This window comes from Rhinolophus sinicus, chromosome 1, assembly GCF_057876585.1.
Source record: "Rhinolophus sinicus isolate RSI-liver-muscle chromosome 1, RSI-T2T, whole genome shotgun sequence".
Lineage (NCBI taxonomy): Eukaryota > Metazoa > Chordata > Mammalia > Chiroptera > Rhinolophidae > Rhinolophus > Rhinolophus sinicus.
In genome coordinates, this window is record NC_142501.1 from 140,059,988 (window position 1) to 140,078,714 (window position 18,727).

General features: G+C 32.5%; 1 protein-coding gene across 2 annotated transcripts in view; it reads right to left on the minus strand.

Annotated features, from left to right (window-relative positions):
- Positions 1 to 311: 311 nt before the first annotated feature.
- SLC30A9 (solute carrier family 30 member 9) overlaps positions 312 to 18,727 on the minus strand; it is a 68,031-nt gene continuing 49,615 nt past the window's right edge. For both annotated transcript variants that reach the window (XM_019751918.3, XM_074324618.2), the window contains 7 exons: positions 18,568 to 18,607; positions 17,672 to 17,743; positions 17,136 to 17,243; positions 14,691 to 14,856; positions 10,606 to 10,735; positions 8,662 to 8,775; positions 312 to 1,752 (listed from right to left, as the gene is read on the minus strand). In XM_019751918.3, the coding sequence (XP_019607477.2) occupies positions 1,708 to 1,752; positions 8,662 to 8,775; positions 10,606 to 10,735; positions 14,691 to 14,856; positions 17,136 to 17,243; positions 17,672 to 17,743; positions 18,568 to 18,607 (675 nt within the window). In that variant the 3' untranslated portion in view covers positions 312 to 1,707. The remainder of the gene's footprint in view (positions 1,753 to 8,661; positions 8,776 to 10,605; positions 10,736 to 14,690; positions 14,857 to 17,135; positions 17,244 to 17,671; positions 17,744 to 18,567; positions 18,608 to 18,727) is intronic.

The following is an 18,727-nucleotide window of genomic DNA, read 5'->3' on the forward strand; positions in this document are numbered from 1 at the left end:
AGTGACATAGAAAAACAAATGTCAGGTGGGAAAGGGGAGGAAGAAGATAGAAAAAGTATATAGAGTGAATTACAACGGGTAAAAAAATGTTTCAGGAAAAAGTAAAGGTGAAGAATTTGAAACCATACAAAGAGAATCAAATTATATATATACATATATATAACAATTTTATATCTTAAAAAATCAAACTGGAATATTATTTCACTTAGAATGTACGGCATGCAAAATGTTCTATAATGGTAAAAAAAGTACACCAATGTAAATTTTCCAGTAAATGACATTTCTAGATAAAAAATTACCATTACAACCCCTTCAATCAAATGTTTATTTTCTGTTTCCAGCATTACAATTTGCTGTAGTTTATAAACTTCAATCTAAGTAAGTATTTAGACACGGACCTCACACAGGTAGTTAGGTGCTCATCTTAAGCACTCACTTATCCAGCAAGAGATCACCTAGCCACACCCTTGCACGGACAATGCTCACGGCTACCTGAACAATTTAAAGTGCGTGAGTTGTTTTGATGAATGGAGACAGAACTGTTGTTTTGCACTAAACTTTCAATTACTGAATTGCATGTTTTTTCACCGTGATACCTTATGATCATTAGAAAGCTACTTACATACAGTTATAGTCATATATTATACTAAATGCCCATGTGTAACTGTAAGAAACTCATGTTACAGACACACTATTTATGATATTATACAAAATCATGGCCACAAGTTTCTGCATAAGAGATTTACTTCTCTTTCTCTTAGAGCAAGAAATATCCCACAGTTCAGATTTACATAAGTAGTGCCTCTTTAAAAATAAATTAAAAATAAAATGCTGTTCTGTCTGTAAATTATAAATATTTCTTGTCCACTTTACAGAATGTCAAAGTACTTATAAATGCATCATCTCCTAGAAAATACACATTATGGCACTGAAGCCAGTTAAAAAGCAAAAACAAAAAAACCAGTCATTACACTGGCCCATGGAACTATCTAGGGTTATTTTACCATTAGAAAAATTAAACCAAGTAAAGAAAAAAAGTGAAAGAGAGATAAGGAATTTTAGAAAATAGCAACTACTATGACCTAAAAGAGTGTACTGAAGTGCCTTCCTTCAATTCAGTAACTAGGCCAATTCTGGAATGAACATTTATGGGTAACCAGTTTAAGAGAGTATTCCTCTTAGTGCTCAGGGCAAAATTACAAGGTATGTAGAAATCATTTCCACATTCTATAAGGAAAGACAGACTTTAAAATGGAGTGACTATTTAAAAACCACAAACCAAGATTTAGCCAGCATGTTCAAGATTGGCAGGTTTTGATGGAGTGAAATCTTCAGTGGAAACAAAATTAAAAATCATAAATCTATGGATGTTGCTTATTTTACCAAAGTGAAGAAAGGAAACATCATTGCAAGGTACAATATACCCGGACAGGGTAAAATGAGAAAGTAGATCAATTTAAGTAACAAAAGTGGTCCCTACTAAAACATAAAAACATGATTTCCAAATTGCTTCAACTTGTAACACATCTCTTAAAAGTACAAAGTAGTTTTTTTCTGTGGACCATTGAATTGCCCTTTACATAAAATATTTCCTTCATCTTAAAAACGAAAAATGGCTTCTGAACGGCGCTGACTCCTTCAGTGTGGGAGAGTAGGCTCGACAAACTTGTTTCCAAGCTCCCTCCAGGGTGATTCATTCCATCAAATCTATAATATCTCCAAATCTACATGTCGAACTTCAGGATTTCGTTTCTGGAAGGAAAAAAACACCACCACATTACTCAGTGAAACAGAATCTTCTGTTTCCTTTTATTCCTTTTGATCACCAAAGCCAATGAAAACATTTGGTCAAAGTATTTCCTTGTAGCATACTAGCAAGAGAAATATTTGCATAAGGAAGAAAATAAGATCAATAGATAAAAAGATCAAACACACTATAAATGACACAGTAAGTAGTCTCATACCCCTGAGTTTTGTTATATGTTCATTAATACAACAATGGATTAAGAATCTAGTATGTGCCAACCGTTGCAAAGCACTGGACATATGCTTGTTTGTGGTGAAAAGAAAATCACTGCAAAACAATAACAATCAGAAAAAATACACTGGGTGGGCCGGTTGGCGCAGTGGTTAGAGCACAGTGCTCATAACACCAAAGCTGCCAGTTCAATTCCCACATGGTCCAGTGAGCTACACCCTCCACAACTAGATGGAAAAAACGACGACTTGACATGTAGCTGATGGGTCCGAAAAAACACAGTTACCCAATATTCCCCAATTAAAAAAAGAAAAAAGAAAGAAAAAGAAAAAATACACTGATATTCACTCATTTTAGTAACAATCCATTTAGTCTTGGGCCAGGCTTTGTGCTAGGAAGTGGAACTATGATTATTAAGTAAGACTCTGTTCCTGACCCTGAGGGCCTCAGTTTAACCAGCAACACAAGTGCAGCAACAACCATCTACAAGCTTAAGTACTCACCATATAGCTAATAATAACAGTTAACATTTAATGAGCACTTATTCTTCTGTCAAGTACTATGCTAAGTAAAAGGCTTCACGTGCATGTACTTTTCAATCTTTCGTAATAACCCAATTATTTCCATTTTACATATGGGAAAACTGAAGTTTGAAGAAATAATCTAAACTGTCCAAAGTCACACAGCTAGTAAGTGATGGAGCCAGGATGGATTCCAGGCCTGGTTCCAGACCTCAAGCTCCTCACTATTACAATGTACTAAACAATAACTCTGGGAACAAAAATGTGCGATCTATTACTTATGCTCATGAGATCCAGAAGGACTTCACTGAGGACATAGTATCTAAGTAAGGTTTGAAGGCGCTGAGTTTTCCAGATAGGTGATGAAGAGGGTCTAGACAGATGAAAACAGCGTGACAAAGTCAGAGAGCCTGGAAAGTAAGTACTGACTGTATGGTATAGTTAGCACAGCAGCTATGGAAAGGGCAAGATGGTAATGAGGCTGGAAAGGGAGGCAGAAGCCAGGCTGTGAAAAATCTTAAATGCCAGCTTACAGAACTTCAATAACAACGAAGATATCTTTGTTACATGCCTGTCCTGTGCCAGGCACTGAAGCATACAACAGTTTACAGGAAACAAATAGTACCTGGTTCAATGAACTAGTGTCTAGTAAGGTGAGGAGACAGAGGTAAATAAGCAGGCAATTACAATATTCTGCTACTATAGAGCAAAGTAAAGGTTCTGGCTTTCCCCCCACAGGTATATAAAGGAAGGATGCCTAACTCAATTCTGGAGGAATTGAAAGTGTAATAAAATGTAATATAATGATATTGTCAGAATAGAGGATAGAAGAGAGTATATAAAATAACAAAATCTACACCTATCAAAAACAAAATAATGCTGAAATCAAGAGGGGCAGTATTAAGACTTTAAGTAAAAATACGGCAGTAAATATAAAAGATGCGAAAAGTATTAAAAGTGGTTATCTTTGAGAAATAGAATTAAGAATTGAGGAGGGTGAGGCAAGTGACACTTATTTCTGTTATAAGCTTTTCAGTTCTGTTTGACTTCATAAACTTTGTATATTACTTGACTAAAATTGTAGAAATCGCAAGGGAAAAAAGCTTCTCTAAGTGATTCTGATAACCAGTAAGGATCAATCGTTTCTAGCTTTAAAAATATCCGAGGAACATCTATATATTCCTCATATTAAAGGAATTCAGTCATAAAGACAAAACTTGGTATAATATTGGAGTTTAGCTCCAGTTAGAGCATTCTACTGAATATGCACTGGGATTTTTCTTATAACTTGTGTTGTTCAAGTGTAGCTGGGGATACTTTCTCCTGGATTCTAATGCAAGAATGGCCAGGGACCCCCAAACTTGGGGAAGGAGGCACACTTTTCTTTTCAATGTTTTCTTTATCTTAAAGTATATCTGAAACTCCTTAAGTTCAATATGGAATAAAAAAAGATTTCCTCAAAGAGAAATGAAACTGAATTTTATTTTCCCACTCCATTCAACTGTTACCCATTCCAGTATGACTTGAAAAATTTTAGTTTTCATGGAAAGTTTAAAGTTATTCTATCTAAAATCACTATATAACAAATGTGTGCTAATAACAATCTGATCTCAAGAAAAATAAACCAAATAGTCTGCTTTTTTAAAAAAAAATAATTTTCAGAGAGAAAACAAATCAAATTCCTAAAATATAATAAATATGCCAAATACAAAGTAGACATATAAGTATGTTTGCTAAGTGAATGAATGAATTAAAAAAATAGGATTAATATCCTTAAATTTTAATGTTTAGTGCCTAACAAGCTACTATGTACATAACAAACTGAAAAAATATTTGTTAAGTAGAATTGAACATCAATAATTGGTGTACAACTTGTAATTTTCATTCATTTATTCAACAAATACTTATTAATCTATTACGTCCCAGGCACTGCTCTATGCAAATTGGAACATTTTACATACCACAGATTTTATTCCAGTACTCATATTATGGAGAGATAAAAACCAAATTATGTAATTTATTTTGTAATGCTGCACTCTTGAGGTAAGAAAATGCTATGGGATTCAATTACAGAAGCAAAAGCTAAAGAGCAGTGTATTTAACTGGAACATTACTTATTAGGAATTTGCAAATGTTGTGACATCTTCCCACTGAATCAATTCCAATAGAATTATTTCCTCCCAAACACAAAAAAACTTCATGGAGGGAGAGAGAAGAGTCTATCCATAGACTGAAATATAGAGGTAGAACCAAAAAAAACCTTTTACGTTAACAGTTCAAAGAACTTCAAAATAATGTTTCTCACATTTGTAACATGGGACTTTATAAACAAGCTTCTATTATTTTTATCATCTTTACTAAAAATATCACTTATTCTAATTACTCAACACATTGCTATTCCAGTGCAGAATTTTATCACTGAGTGGGACGTTCCAAAGTAATTCAACAATTACTAAAATTTAAACTTCGAAGGCAACCATGCTTAGATACTAAAAGGGAGGGAATATGCCAGTGTACAATGTTTTGATTTTCAAAGAAAATCAGTTTATTTTCATGACAAGAAAGAAGAATTACATTCATGCATTCCCTTTGGTGTCTTAGAAGAACTTTCTTTGACTTAAGATTACTTATCCTCGTATACCTTATTACCTTAGTCAAAGATGTTTCCACCTGAAAACTTGGCATCCTGGTTTGAAAGACTTATATAAATCAAAAACACTTATGAGATAGTTCAAACTATTAATGATTAAATTGCTTCTAATTAAAACACAAAGCTAACAAAAACAATAAGCTTATCTGATTATGATAAGAGTACAGTTGAGAATGATCAATTTGGTATTTGTAAGGGTGAAATTCAGTAAATCAGTAGTAACACGGGCTGAGCTAGCTGCAGTCTGACTCACCACACAGCTTGCTATCTAGCCACGTGGAATTAGACTCAGTTTGTTTGCAGTTTGATCCATCCTGATATTCATCTGTTTTCTCTTTGTTTCTCTCCTTACCTACAGCAGCTATCAGACTGCTCTGGCAAACTCCTTTCTGCTACCATTTCTCTTACTCCTGTCTCAGCAGCTGTCCCTATCAGACTCTGGCCCGGCCCCCTCCCACCCCTACCCCCAGCACCAGTGTTTCTTTCCTTACTACCAGAGACAGCCGTCATCTTTGGACACTGTCATGGGCACTCCTCTCTGCCCTAACTTTAATAAAAACTTCCTTTACTCTCCCACTTTGCAGAGTCTGTGAATGCTTTCACCTTTTGCGAACAACCAGGGGTTAATTCCACGCCACAACAGTATTTATTCTTAAATCTGATTTCTGACTTATTGCTTCTATTAAAAAGTAAAACTAAAATATTTAGTTTAAAAGCTCATTATTTTCCTTGCTAGGGTGATAAGAACAGATAGAATGGAAAAGCAAAGTTTATTCATTCTTGTGTCACTCTGCACAAAAATAATCGCCTCACATTTTATTTAGAAGAGTGGTTCTCAAAGTAGTACGCTCCAAGGATAATTGGGGTCCTGAGACCTTTTCAGGAGGACCCCAAGGTCAAAACTATGTTCATAATAACAAACACTAAGATATTATTTGCTTTTTTTAGTATGCTGAAATTTCCTCGGATGGCATAAAAGCAATGGTGGATCAAACTGCTGGCACCTTCACAAAATTCAAGGCAAGTGGCACCAAACTATACTGGTAGTCATTTTGTTCCTTTACTGCCACTCACAGTTAAAAAAACAAAGAGGTAATTTCACTTTAAAATGCCCTTCTTAAAGTAGTAAAAAGTACTGGCTTATTAAACCTGAAACCCTGAGTACACTTTAAAAAATATTCTGTGACAAAATGGAAAGTATGTACAAGCCCTTCTGCTTCATACTGAAGTCTGATGTCACAAGGAGAAAGACTGTGATTGCTTGAGTTACGAGCTGAATCAGATGCTTTTTTATCTAAACACCGCTTTTACTTAAAAGAATAACCAAGAAACTACGGTTATTCAAATTTGGGAATTTCGCAGGCATCTGCTAAAAACTTAACAAAATGGGTCTGTTACTTCAAAGAAAATAACTAAAAGTATTTGTTGCTAATGATAAAACTCAGGCTTTCAAGTGAAAATTAGAATGTTAGAAAACTCATACCCACCACTGTGCACCTGACAGCTTTTACTTAGAAATGTAACATTTGAAAGACGTGCATAAATTGTTAACCAATTATTTTCCAAATGAACAATTCATAATGTGAAAGAATTGTTGCATGGGTAAAAGACTGATTCCGATTGACCACCAGATTGTAATATTAATAGTGTAGAGAATTAATCAGACCCAAAGAGAGCTCTGGCCTTTGCCTGCTGGCTACTGGGAGATGATCTTTAGGCCCTTGGGACATCCTATCCTGCCTGATAATTATGTCTTTGCTTATGTTTGGCCACAGTCTCTGCTCTACCTCCAGGAGGGGCTGAAGATGAAAGGTCATCTCAGGCAGTCAAGCCCAATAAAAATCTCTGGACACCAAGGCTTAGTTGAGAGTCCCTGATGGGCAACACTCCTTGCAAACTGCCAAACATTGTTACCAGGAAAGAAATACTGTCCATGACTCCATGGGGAGAGGACACATGAAGCTCTGTGTCTGTAACTCTGACCTATGTACCTCTTTCTTTGGCTGGTTTTAATATGTATCTTCTCATTGTAATAAAATGTAACTGTGAGTTTAATAGCATTCAGTGAGTTCTATGAGTCCTAGTGAATTTCCTAACTTCAGGGTGCTCTTAGGAACCCCTCTAACTCTGCAATTGGTGTTAGAAAAGAGGGTGGTCTTGTGGACTGTGCCCCCTACACGAACAGTATATAAAAAGGTCATTGATATAGTTTCAGATTCCACATTACAACTAAACTTTAAGATGCTGTCAGGTTTTAGTGTAATATTTAAAGAGAATATCACAATTATCTGAAAAGGCTACCAGAACACTTAAAAAGTCTCCTCCCTTTCTTCATATTCAACCCAAACAATATATGGCAGCAAACTGAAAGCAGAACAGATATGGGAGTCCATCTGTCTTAGATTTTTGCAAAAATACAAAACAATATCACTCTTCTCATTATTTTTCTCATTTTGGAAAATAGGTATTTTAGGTTAAATGTTATTTATACTAACATGAAATAGGTTTATTATGTTTTTAAATAATTATTTAAAAAATTTTTCAATTTTAATTTATGATTTGGTAAATATCAATAAATATAAATCAAATAAAAGCTGTTGGGATTCTCCAAAATTTTTAAGAATGTAAAGTGTCCTGAGACCAAAATTTTTGAGAGTTGCTCATCTACAAATTTCAAAATTAATGCCTGATAAAGCTTATGAATGATAATATTAACAAAATCATCTTATTTGAAATGATTCTATTAATCTGATCAGATATCTAGATTCTAAAAGAAAGGATAATAAAGCAGTGATAGAAATGTTTCCCCTCAATTTTTGTTCATGTTTCATTTTAATTTTAAGCAAAACTAAAGAATGGTCAACATCAACTGAAGAAAAGGCATTGCCTTCAATAAGCTATGTATGTTAAGATCATTTACAAGTTTTATTCACTACAAACAAATAGAACTCCAATGTCAATAAATGACAACTGGAGAGCACTGAGACATTTTTTTAAAGGCAGTCTGATCAAGTAGTATTTCAGTAAAATAACCAATAGGTTGTAATGATCACCAACTGAACAGAAACAAACAGAAAATATAAAGTAATGTCAGATGGACTAAAAGCAAGATGTATGTATATGTTTAAGGTCACATGTTATTTTTTCCTAACTTTTGAAAAGTCTATAGTTTTCTTTTCACCTTTCTCTAGAAACTTTCTAAATGCTTCTTATTTAAAAACAAATAAAAAACATTTGATTATTTTAGAAACGAAGCAAGTAGTACAGAATAGTGACTAGAAGTTCGGAATTTGGAATTGAACACATAGGTTCAAATCCCAATTCCTTTATTTCTTTGAGCAAATTATCCAAATTCTCGACCCCAATCATTTTCTCGCCCACAGCTACTAATACATTATGGGGTTACTGAGAAAATAAGGATAGATGTGATACAATTAGGATAGTGTCTGACACAGAGTAAATACTCAAGAAATAGACATTATTATATTATTATTATTATGCATATATCTTACTTTCAGTTCCTTCTCAAGTCTATCTACTTCAGCTCCCAAAGTATCAATAATATTTTCTCCATGTTTAAGCATAAAGGTCTCTAGTTCTTCAGGAGTTTTCACTTCTTGAATTTCCTATTAAAAAAATGATAGCAAGAAAACAAATACTTTTAAAAATCGCACCAGTAAGTTGATGATTTCTTGAAAAAAATTGTAACACCATTAAATTTAATGAAAAATGAAAAACATTCAAGCTATTGGCAATGAACCACCTATTTCTGAAAAACTTAAATTCAAGAAAAAACTGAGTACAAGGCTACACTATGGCAACATTACAAATTAGTGGGAAGAGAATAGACTATTCAATAAGTAGTGTCAGGGCAATTATTTTTCTATAAGAAAAAAATTTATATTAAATCTCTACCTCAAACCATTAAACAAAACAAACAATTTTAAGTGTACTAAAAACCTAAGGGTAAAAAAAACATAAAACTTCTAGAAAAAAAGTATTTTTATGATAATGGGATAAGCAAGCATTTCTCAAGCAAGATAATAAAACGCATAGAGAAAAAGATTACAAATCTGACGTTAAAATTACAAACCAGAAAAAGATATTTGCAGATACACAACTGAGGAAGGATTAGTATCTACCATATTAAAAGTATTTACAAATCTGTCAGAATAACAGAAATTAAACAAAGAAGTAGAGGGAATCCCAATGGTCAATGAATTTCAATGTTTATTAACCTCACTACTACCAGGGAAATATAAATTAAAACAAGATACTATTTCACACCTATTATAATGACAAAAATTTTAAAACTCTGTCAACAGTCTAGTAAGAAATTACTCTGTCAACAGGCTGGTAATAGAAATTTGATATACTAATGATAAAAGGTAAATTGACTCACTTTGGAGAAAAATTTACAAATGTCTAGAGAAGTTGAAGATATGTTTATCCAATGTATCGTCTATTTTAAATCTTTCTATACATTACCCTAAAGAAATTCTTGTACATGTGAACAAGGAAACATGTATGAGAATGCCATTGTGGCAGGTTTCTAACAGTTTAACACAGGAAACAATATAAATGTCCACCAACTGGAGACTGGATAAATCAATTGAAGACATTCACAAGATGGAAAATTACATAGTAATTAAAGTAAATTAACTAAAGGTATATATATTAACACGGAAGAATCTCAAAAATATGCTGTTAAGGAAATTGCAGAGGCAATCATACAATGATACCATTCATCTAAATTTTTAAACATCCAAAATGTTGTTATATATTATGCTAAAAAATATATTGAGAAGTATAAAAACCTAAATAGAAATGACAGGTACTAAACTCAGGATGATTGTTAGTTTTAGGGACGGAGGGAAGAGAATAGGATCTAGAATGAGAAAACAAGGACTTCAACCGTTTTTGTAATGATTTCTTTAAGATCTTAAACAGATACAGTAAGATAAAATATTAGAATTTGACAAAGGCAAGTGATAACCTCTGTGCTGTTCATTATATTATCCTCTGTAAATTCTCGTTTAAACTAGTCTTAATAAAAAAGCACGATTCTGGAGACACAGAGATCTGCATTCATATGAGCCTCCATATCATGGCTCTGTAATTTTAGGCAAGTTATTTAATCTCTCTGTGTCTCAATCTGCCCATACATAAAAATGGAAATATTATTTCTTTACCTCACAGGGTAGAGTAAGTAAGATAACATATATAAAATGCCTGGCACATATAACAAGTACTTTAATAATAAGTTTGCACTTCTGTTGTCTCCTCCAACCCACTCTACAGTAAATAAAAGGGTCTCTGTCAAATTTTGTAACCCTAAGAAGTTGAAAGCTGAAGTGACTTTATGAGCTATAAAAGAAAAGTTTTATCTCATTTACTTAAAAAGTAATTTTCTTTACTGTTGGCTTTGTAAAAAAACAATAAATATATAAACTTACTTGTAGCATTTGGTCAAAATCTTGTTTTTCCAAATATGATCTTGTAACAACTCGTCCATCAAAATCTACTTCTGCCTTAAATCTTACTTTACCTAATCCCAAATCTGTGGCTTTAACATCATGAATTGCCCTGCAATCAATAACAATGCTTATAAATTTATGCATACACACACAACATACGTATAAATTTTAATAACACAAAGTCTAGAATTGTTTTTTCTATCAGTGATGAAAATGGACTAAGATGGCTTTCAGAGTGTTCACCATTAAGTACCAACTATTATTTTTCCAAACAAATGTCCATTTAGCTCTGTTTATATGCCTTAGAAAGGTGTAAACTTAATTATTTTCTGGTAATCTGTATACATGTGAATTACAAAGTTGGTAGATTTAAAAAATCAACTTTAAATTGCTTTTCTACAATATGGTCATTCAGATGGTCTTTCCATTATACCATTTTGCCTCCCAGAATGGAAAGCAGATGCTCAAGCGTAACTGTTTTTCATCCTCCTGCCCTAACCCTCCGGAATCAATCTTTCCTAAAAAACCGTTGAGAAATTAGTATCTTTCATGGTAATCACCATAACATCTTCTCTTTATAGGATATATAAGAGAAAAGGAAAACACTGAATCCTGGGGACATAGAGAGCTACTGGGAAAACAAGCCTAAATGAGACTCCAAGTACTCTTAAAATATTGACCCTAATTTCTGAGTGACCTTGAGCAAGTTACTAAATATTGAGTCTAAAACGCTTTGTCCATATAAATAAAAAAGCATATTTATCAACTATCTGGGATGGAAATAAGAATTAATGATTCAATATTTATAGTTACATATGCCCAAGTTGAAATAAAACTAATCCAGATCGGCAAGAGGCTATATAATTTATTGATTTTTTTTTTAAAAAAAGCATATTTACTTCAATCCTCATAAAATATTAATAAACTTTATTATTTAGCTAATACTTGAATAGCAGCTAGTGAAAATATTCTAATATACTTTTCCCTTATTTTCTTATATAGAACTAACTGCCGATAAAAAAACCTGATACGCAGTTTCTGTCATGGCTCTTATGATCCCTGCCTCCTGTGTTCAAAGTCCTTGTGCAATGCTCTCTCCTTGAATGTGGGCTAGACCTAGTGACTTGCTCTTTACCAACAGAACATGGAAAGTGATGAGATGCCATTGCCGAGATGACTAATCTATGATTTTTATCTTGTTCATCCTCAATTTCTATTGCCTTCTCAGCTTGCATACTCTGATTAAGCAAGCTGCCATGTTGGAGAGGCCCATGTGGCAAAAATTACTAAATCCTGTCAATAATGAAATGCGTAAGCTTAGAAGCAGAGCCATCTCCAGAAGATGACTGTAGTCCCACCTAAAATCTCGATGGCAGTCTGGAAGAAATCTTAAAATAGAGGATCCAGGTAAACCATGCCCGGATTCCTGACCCACTGTGAGATAATAAATGTTGTTATAACTCATTGAGTTTTGGGATAATTTGTCACATAGCAATAGATAATTAATACATTGTCTAAAAACTATATGAACTTTCTGGATTATTAACATTTATTTTTTCCAACAACTTAATATACCGATCTTTACTCTTCCAGAAAATTGAAAATTTGCCACAATCTTTCCATTTGCAGCTCCTTTTTTAGGCTTTAATTATAAACAATATATGCAAAATTATACACATATACAGAGGGTACCCAAAAAATGTATATATAAATTTTAAGAAAGGAAAACTGTATTAAAATTCTAATACTTAATATATACCAAAAACAAAAGATGAATACAAATGAGGTTTGACTTCTGTAATTACAATAAGTGCTCAAAGTGGTTACCATCAGTGTCCAGAAACTTTTGATTACGGCAAACTACTGCTTGAGCAACGTTGACCGAAGTGTCTACTTGTATACATTTTTTTGGCACCCCCGGTATGTACCTAAAACAGGACACCAAAATACATGAAGCAAAAACTAACAGAAATGAAAGGAGAAATAGGCAATTCAACAATACTAGCTGGACACTTCCAAAATCCTACTTTCAATCATGGATAGAATAATTAAACAAGAACATCAACAGGGAAATAGAAGGCTTGAACGCTATAAAGCAACTAAACCTAATAGACATCTATATTATACTCCATGCAACAAAAACAGAATACACATTATTCTCAAGTGCACAAGGAACATTATCCAAGATAGATCATGTGCTAGGTCATAAGACAAACTCCAGTAAATTTGAAAGGATAGAAATAATACAAAGTATAATTTCTGACCACACTGGAATAAAATAAGAAATCAGTAACAGAAAGACATTTGGGAAACTCCAAAAACATGGAAATTAAACAACACACTCCTAAAAAACCAATGGCTAAAGAAGAAATTAAAAGTGAGATTAGACACCTGAAACTAATAATAAAAAATACGTAAGATTAGAAATTTCTTTGAAATGAATGAAAATGAAGATATAACATACCAAAACTTACAGGATGCGACAAAAGTAGAGCTTAGAGGGAAATTTATTAACTATAAAAGGCTACATTAAGAAGAAAGGTACCAAATCAAAAACTTAGCCTACCATCCTAAGACACTGGAAAAAGCAAAGTAAACCTAAAACAAGCAGAAGGAAGGAAAACTGTACAGATAGAGCAGAAATTCATGAAATAAAGAATAGAAAAACAGAAAATGAATTCAACCAAAAGCTGGTTCTCTGAAATGATCAACAAAATTGATAAACCTTTAGCTAGACTGACCAAGAAAAACAAGAGAGAAGACTCGAATTACTAGAATCAGAACTGAAAGGAGACATTACTACCAACACTAAAGAAACAGAAAGATCTACAAAGAACTACTATGAACTGTTGTATGGCAACAAATTGGATAACTTAGAAGTAATGGACAAATCCCTAGAAAGACACAAAGTACCAACACCAACTCAAGAAGAAAAAAATAATCTGAACAGACCTCTAACATATAGAGATAGAATTAGTAATCAAAAAACAACCCACACAGAAAAGTCCATGCCCAGATGGCACTGCCACGGAATTCTACTAAACATTTAAAGAAGAAATATTATCAATTCTTTACTAACTCTTCCAAAAAACAGAACAGGAGGGAACACTCTCAACTCATTCTATAAGGTCAGTATTACCTTGATTCCAAAATCAAAGACATCGCAAGGAAAGGATATTAATGTAGATTAATTTACATTAAGTTACTAAGCCTAATGCTGATTTTATGAATGCTCAACTTCTATTTTGATACAGCTAGGTAACTACTTTTCAAGATTAAACATAAAGGGCTTAGAATATAGATCTAGTAATCATTTACTCATTTGTTTTGCCAATTCAGATATACAGGTCATTCTTAAAAGATTTAACTTAAAGATTTTAATTGTAACAGAAGAAAAATACATTCTTATTTTAAAGTTTAAAATATAAATGTAGCTAGTGGAAAAATTGGGATTTTAAAGGTTGTTCCTTCCACTTCACCCTGAAACCACACGCTACTGAATTTCACTGAAAAGTACTATTAGAACTCTGTATTTCTTCTGATTATCTCCTAAATTTTCAGTACTTTATTCTTACATAATTTAAAAGATAAAGAGTATAAGGAAAAACTTTTAAAATAAGCTAAAACAATAAGTTTATTTTCAAAAGGAATATAAATTATACTTAATTTGGTAATCAATTCCCCATGAATAAAAGTCTTCTTAAATTGAATATATTCAATTTGTAATTATAATACAAATATAAGGCAAATATAAATATTAAAGTTCCACTTAACTGGTTCCACATTAAGTAGGCAACTACTTTGCAAACTTCTGTTCCAATTACATCATCTAACTGTTTTTTATTCTAAAAATTAGACATACAAAATTTAAAGGGAAACTTAAAGGAGTTTCCTAAATGTTTTCATACTTCCTTTCTTGTAAGGATGCAATTCTAAAAGTAATATATTTAAAAGTTCTGAAGGCTATAGGGCTCCAAAACTTCTTCTGCAAGTATTTACAAACCAAGCATTTCAATTTCTTAATGATTTTGTAAATGTTAACAGCATCATGGGATTTAGCTGACCTTACTGATGGATCATTCTCTAGGAGTTCAGTAAGCCGCTGCACTTGCTCTGGCTGGATCGATCGCCCTAAGAGTGCTTCTGTGTTAGTGTAGATGAGGAATGCTGAGACCACACCTAATAAGGTGCCCACACCCAAAGAACCGAGGCTGTCATACAGTGGATTGCCTAAATAAAGCAAGTAAGACGTGAGTAAATTAACATTTTCTATTAGCTCAATGAGCAAAAAACCAGAATCAGTAAAACAAGGGATTTGAAATTCATTCCAATTCCTTTAATGATGTTCTCTTAATAGTCTTACCATACTACAAAATGTGGATGATACAACTTGCTTCATATTACCTATGAGTATTATGGGGTTTAATTATTTAAAATGTTTTTTGCACCTGGTCATTACATGGGTGAGGGTGAGGGTGAGGTTCAGGGCACTTTCAGCTTAGAGAATTCATATACATGTTAATAATACAATAAAGAGTCCATTTCCTTTAGCAACATCAATAGCACTTTTCCTAGCCTAGGTTGACAAAATAATTGTGAGATCAAAAGCTGAAAGAAATAACCATTTTTGTGTCTTACTCTTACCAAGGTTCTGTGAGAGAATTAAGCCATATAAAAAATTATATGGGTCACTTTTTTCTTATTCAATCAAGGGTGATACATAGCTAATACCACTCTAGGTTAAGGAAAAAAAAGTTCATTCCTTGCATGCTCTGGGGACCTCAGAGCAGTAGTTCTCCAAGCGTGATCCCCTGATCAGTGGCCTCAGCATCACTTGAGAAATTAACAGAAATGCAGAAACTCTCAAGCCTCACCCCAGACCTCCTGAATCAAAACCTGTGGAGGTGGGGGTCTAGCATTCTGTGTCTTCCCAATCTCCAGGTGATTCTGATTTTAAAAATTGCCGTCAGTTATTAGGGCCTAATGCTCTCCCAGAACCAATGAGCAGAGCTGGTTTACGTACAGATTAATTTATATAACACATATCAATAGATATTACATTTTAAAACTTTGTAGTAAACTTTACACACAGGCTTTTATGATTAGAAGTCTTTTTATTCCAAAAATAAAATGTCAACATTATATTTAACTCTCTTAATGCTTAGTAAAACATACATTTTATTTAAAAATCATATTAGTTTTATTAACATTTAGTCAAAATAGAACACTAAAAAGTAAACTCACTTATCTGTACTAAAGTCTTAAAAATGATCTACATAAATATAATCCATTGAAACATAAACCACTAGGAGGTCTGTAATTATATATAGAGTTCAAACTTTAATATTGCTCCTAGAAAATCAAATTTAATTATTTTTAATTAATAATTTAATCCAAATTTTTAATTATTTTTATTTAAAAATATATATGTATAAACAATCCTACAGAAATCAAGGAATTAACTGGAAAATATTTTATTGATTTCTTAGCCTGTTATTTAAGTTAAATGAATTAATTTAACTACTTAAATAAATTTAATTCATGTGAAATACTCTTAAAACATAAAAATTTTATAAGTTTGATTTGACTGGCTAACATTATGCAAAAGAAAATAACTTATTAAAAGTTGACTTATTCATCAAGTCACACTTTTCTTAAGCCTAAAATTTTGCTAAGTAATAATTTATGTCCAAAAAATATATAAAACAATACAGTCAACCAGAAAAACAATAAAAACTTTCAGAAATATTCTGGATCACAGTGAACATAAGAGAATGCTCATTTAATCTTAAAATGTCTATTTAAAAATGAGAAAGTCCTATTCATATTTCTGACTATTTTAAGAAACAGTGCACAACTGTGAGAGCACACAACCTAAAATTATTTTAAATATAGAACAAATGGGTAAGAATGGAAGAAATTACATTCCAAGCGAATTCCAACCTCAGAAATTTGAGTCTTTGCTTACTAAATGGTTCTTTTGTTTTAGGAAAAAAATAATAAAAAGAGTTTTGTGTTTTCTTAGTCACCTGTATTGTACGAGCCTTCAAAACACTTAACTAGCTACCAAAATGAGGATGGAACCAACTTGAGAGTCAAGGAAATAGGAAAGCAATAGCACTTACTATTGGCACTAACAGTGAAAAAGACAAATGAACAAGAGCCACAATATATATTTATTTAGAACTTTAGAGTTTATTAACATTTCTGTCTTGTATATTATGTTAGTAAAGCTTTTGAGGTCACTAAGACAAATATCAATACTTCCACAGGTAAAAAAAAACTTAAAGCTCAGAATGATTGTGTAATTTATAAAGTCACAGTTACAAAAGTTTATAGAGCATTACAGAAATGCTCAATTAACAGCCATCTTTATTTCTAACTACGAAATTAGCATCCTACAATCTATTGGTTTAAAATTCTTCAATGATACAAAAGAAAATTCTCACATATAAGAGAATTATTTACATAGTACAAATAAATCACTTTGTAATTTAAGGAAGAGTTACCTGTTATAGACGTAAGGCCCATACAAGTGGCTGCTATTGTCACGCCCAAGACTGCTGCCGTATCCTCCAACAATATAACATTTGTACTTGGATCACGACTTTCCATTACTTATCATTGGGGGAGAGATAAGAAGGAAACTTTCTGAAACCTTGATACTCTCAGGAAACATTTTAATAAATGTCTATTTAAAATTAAGATAAATTAAGATTAAAAAATGTATGAGATCCTGATTTTAAAAAGCCTGCTCAATGCAAACATAATTTCTTGGCTTAAATGTTCAAATTGCTTTCTCAAGTTATATAAGCATATACAGAAATATTGTAGTTCACTTAAGTTAAACCCAAATATAAAGTATTCATGTTCAAACCACATTACATTCTCTTTTTAAAAGAGCTAATGTATATCAAAGAGCCACACATAAGGAAGACACTGAGACATATTTTGTACATATTGATAAAGAACAAAGTGATAGTAGTAGGCAATTTTAAGCAACTAGAGGAGATGAAATAATACATCCGGTTTCTAAAATACATACCGTACTTATAAAACGACATTCCTTTGGCCCGTGCACTCCTACGAAGTTCATTGACAGCAACAAGAAGTGTTGCTAAAAGAAAGGCATTCACATTAGCAAGGAAGAAACTTCATGCCTCTAAACTTCAAAGACAGTATCTCAAAAGATAAGTAAATATGCACAACATTCTAAGACCAGGGTTGGCAATAAGGAAAAGTTCTGTATTAATTAGTCATTATCAAGATCCCAATTAATCATCATTAATATAACGAATCCCATATTTCTTAAGATTAATAATTTAAATGTCATTACCGCGACAACCTTAACTTATTAGATAGCTACTATTTGGCAGGCCACACACTAAGCACAATCACTTGATCCTCCCAACCTTTTGAGGCGGGTGGTGTTATCACCCTTTTATAGACTGTCAAAGATGAAGGAAACACTGCATAGAAAGTGACAATGTTGCAGAAGCAAACATACTATGAGTAAAGCAGTAAATTAGGCAGTTTCATACATAACAGTAGCACTTCTGTCATAATACTACTATAGCTGAAACTTTCAGAAACTTTGAAATATTTGTATTGCAAGAAGAGACAGCCTTCTCTAATTAACACGCTACTAAAACTTGATTTTTAAAACTCAGTATATAGTTATATTTCAAATGGTCTTCATTTCAAATGTTGTAAGTTTTCTGATACTATATTCAAGAACAGAAAAATAGCTTTTCCCTTGCCCTCATACATTATAGGAACAACCATAGCACATTGTACACAGAATTATTCCCTAAGAGTAGACAAACCTTAGATTCCTATTCCCAGTTTTATTTAATCAATGGAACTCAGCAGTCTATAATAACGGACTGTTGAATATATATTACTAAATCAAGAATAAAGTGACACTATGACAGTACATACCTCCTTCCGATACCAATGATCCTGCTAAAATACAATATGCCTAGAAAATAAATATTAAAACAAAACATAAATTAATATTTCACTAAAGAATCACAACTGTTCATGTATAAAGTTGTAATGTTTAAAATGGAAACATAAATTTGATTCCAAGCCAGATAAG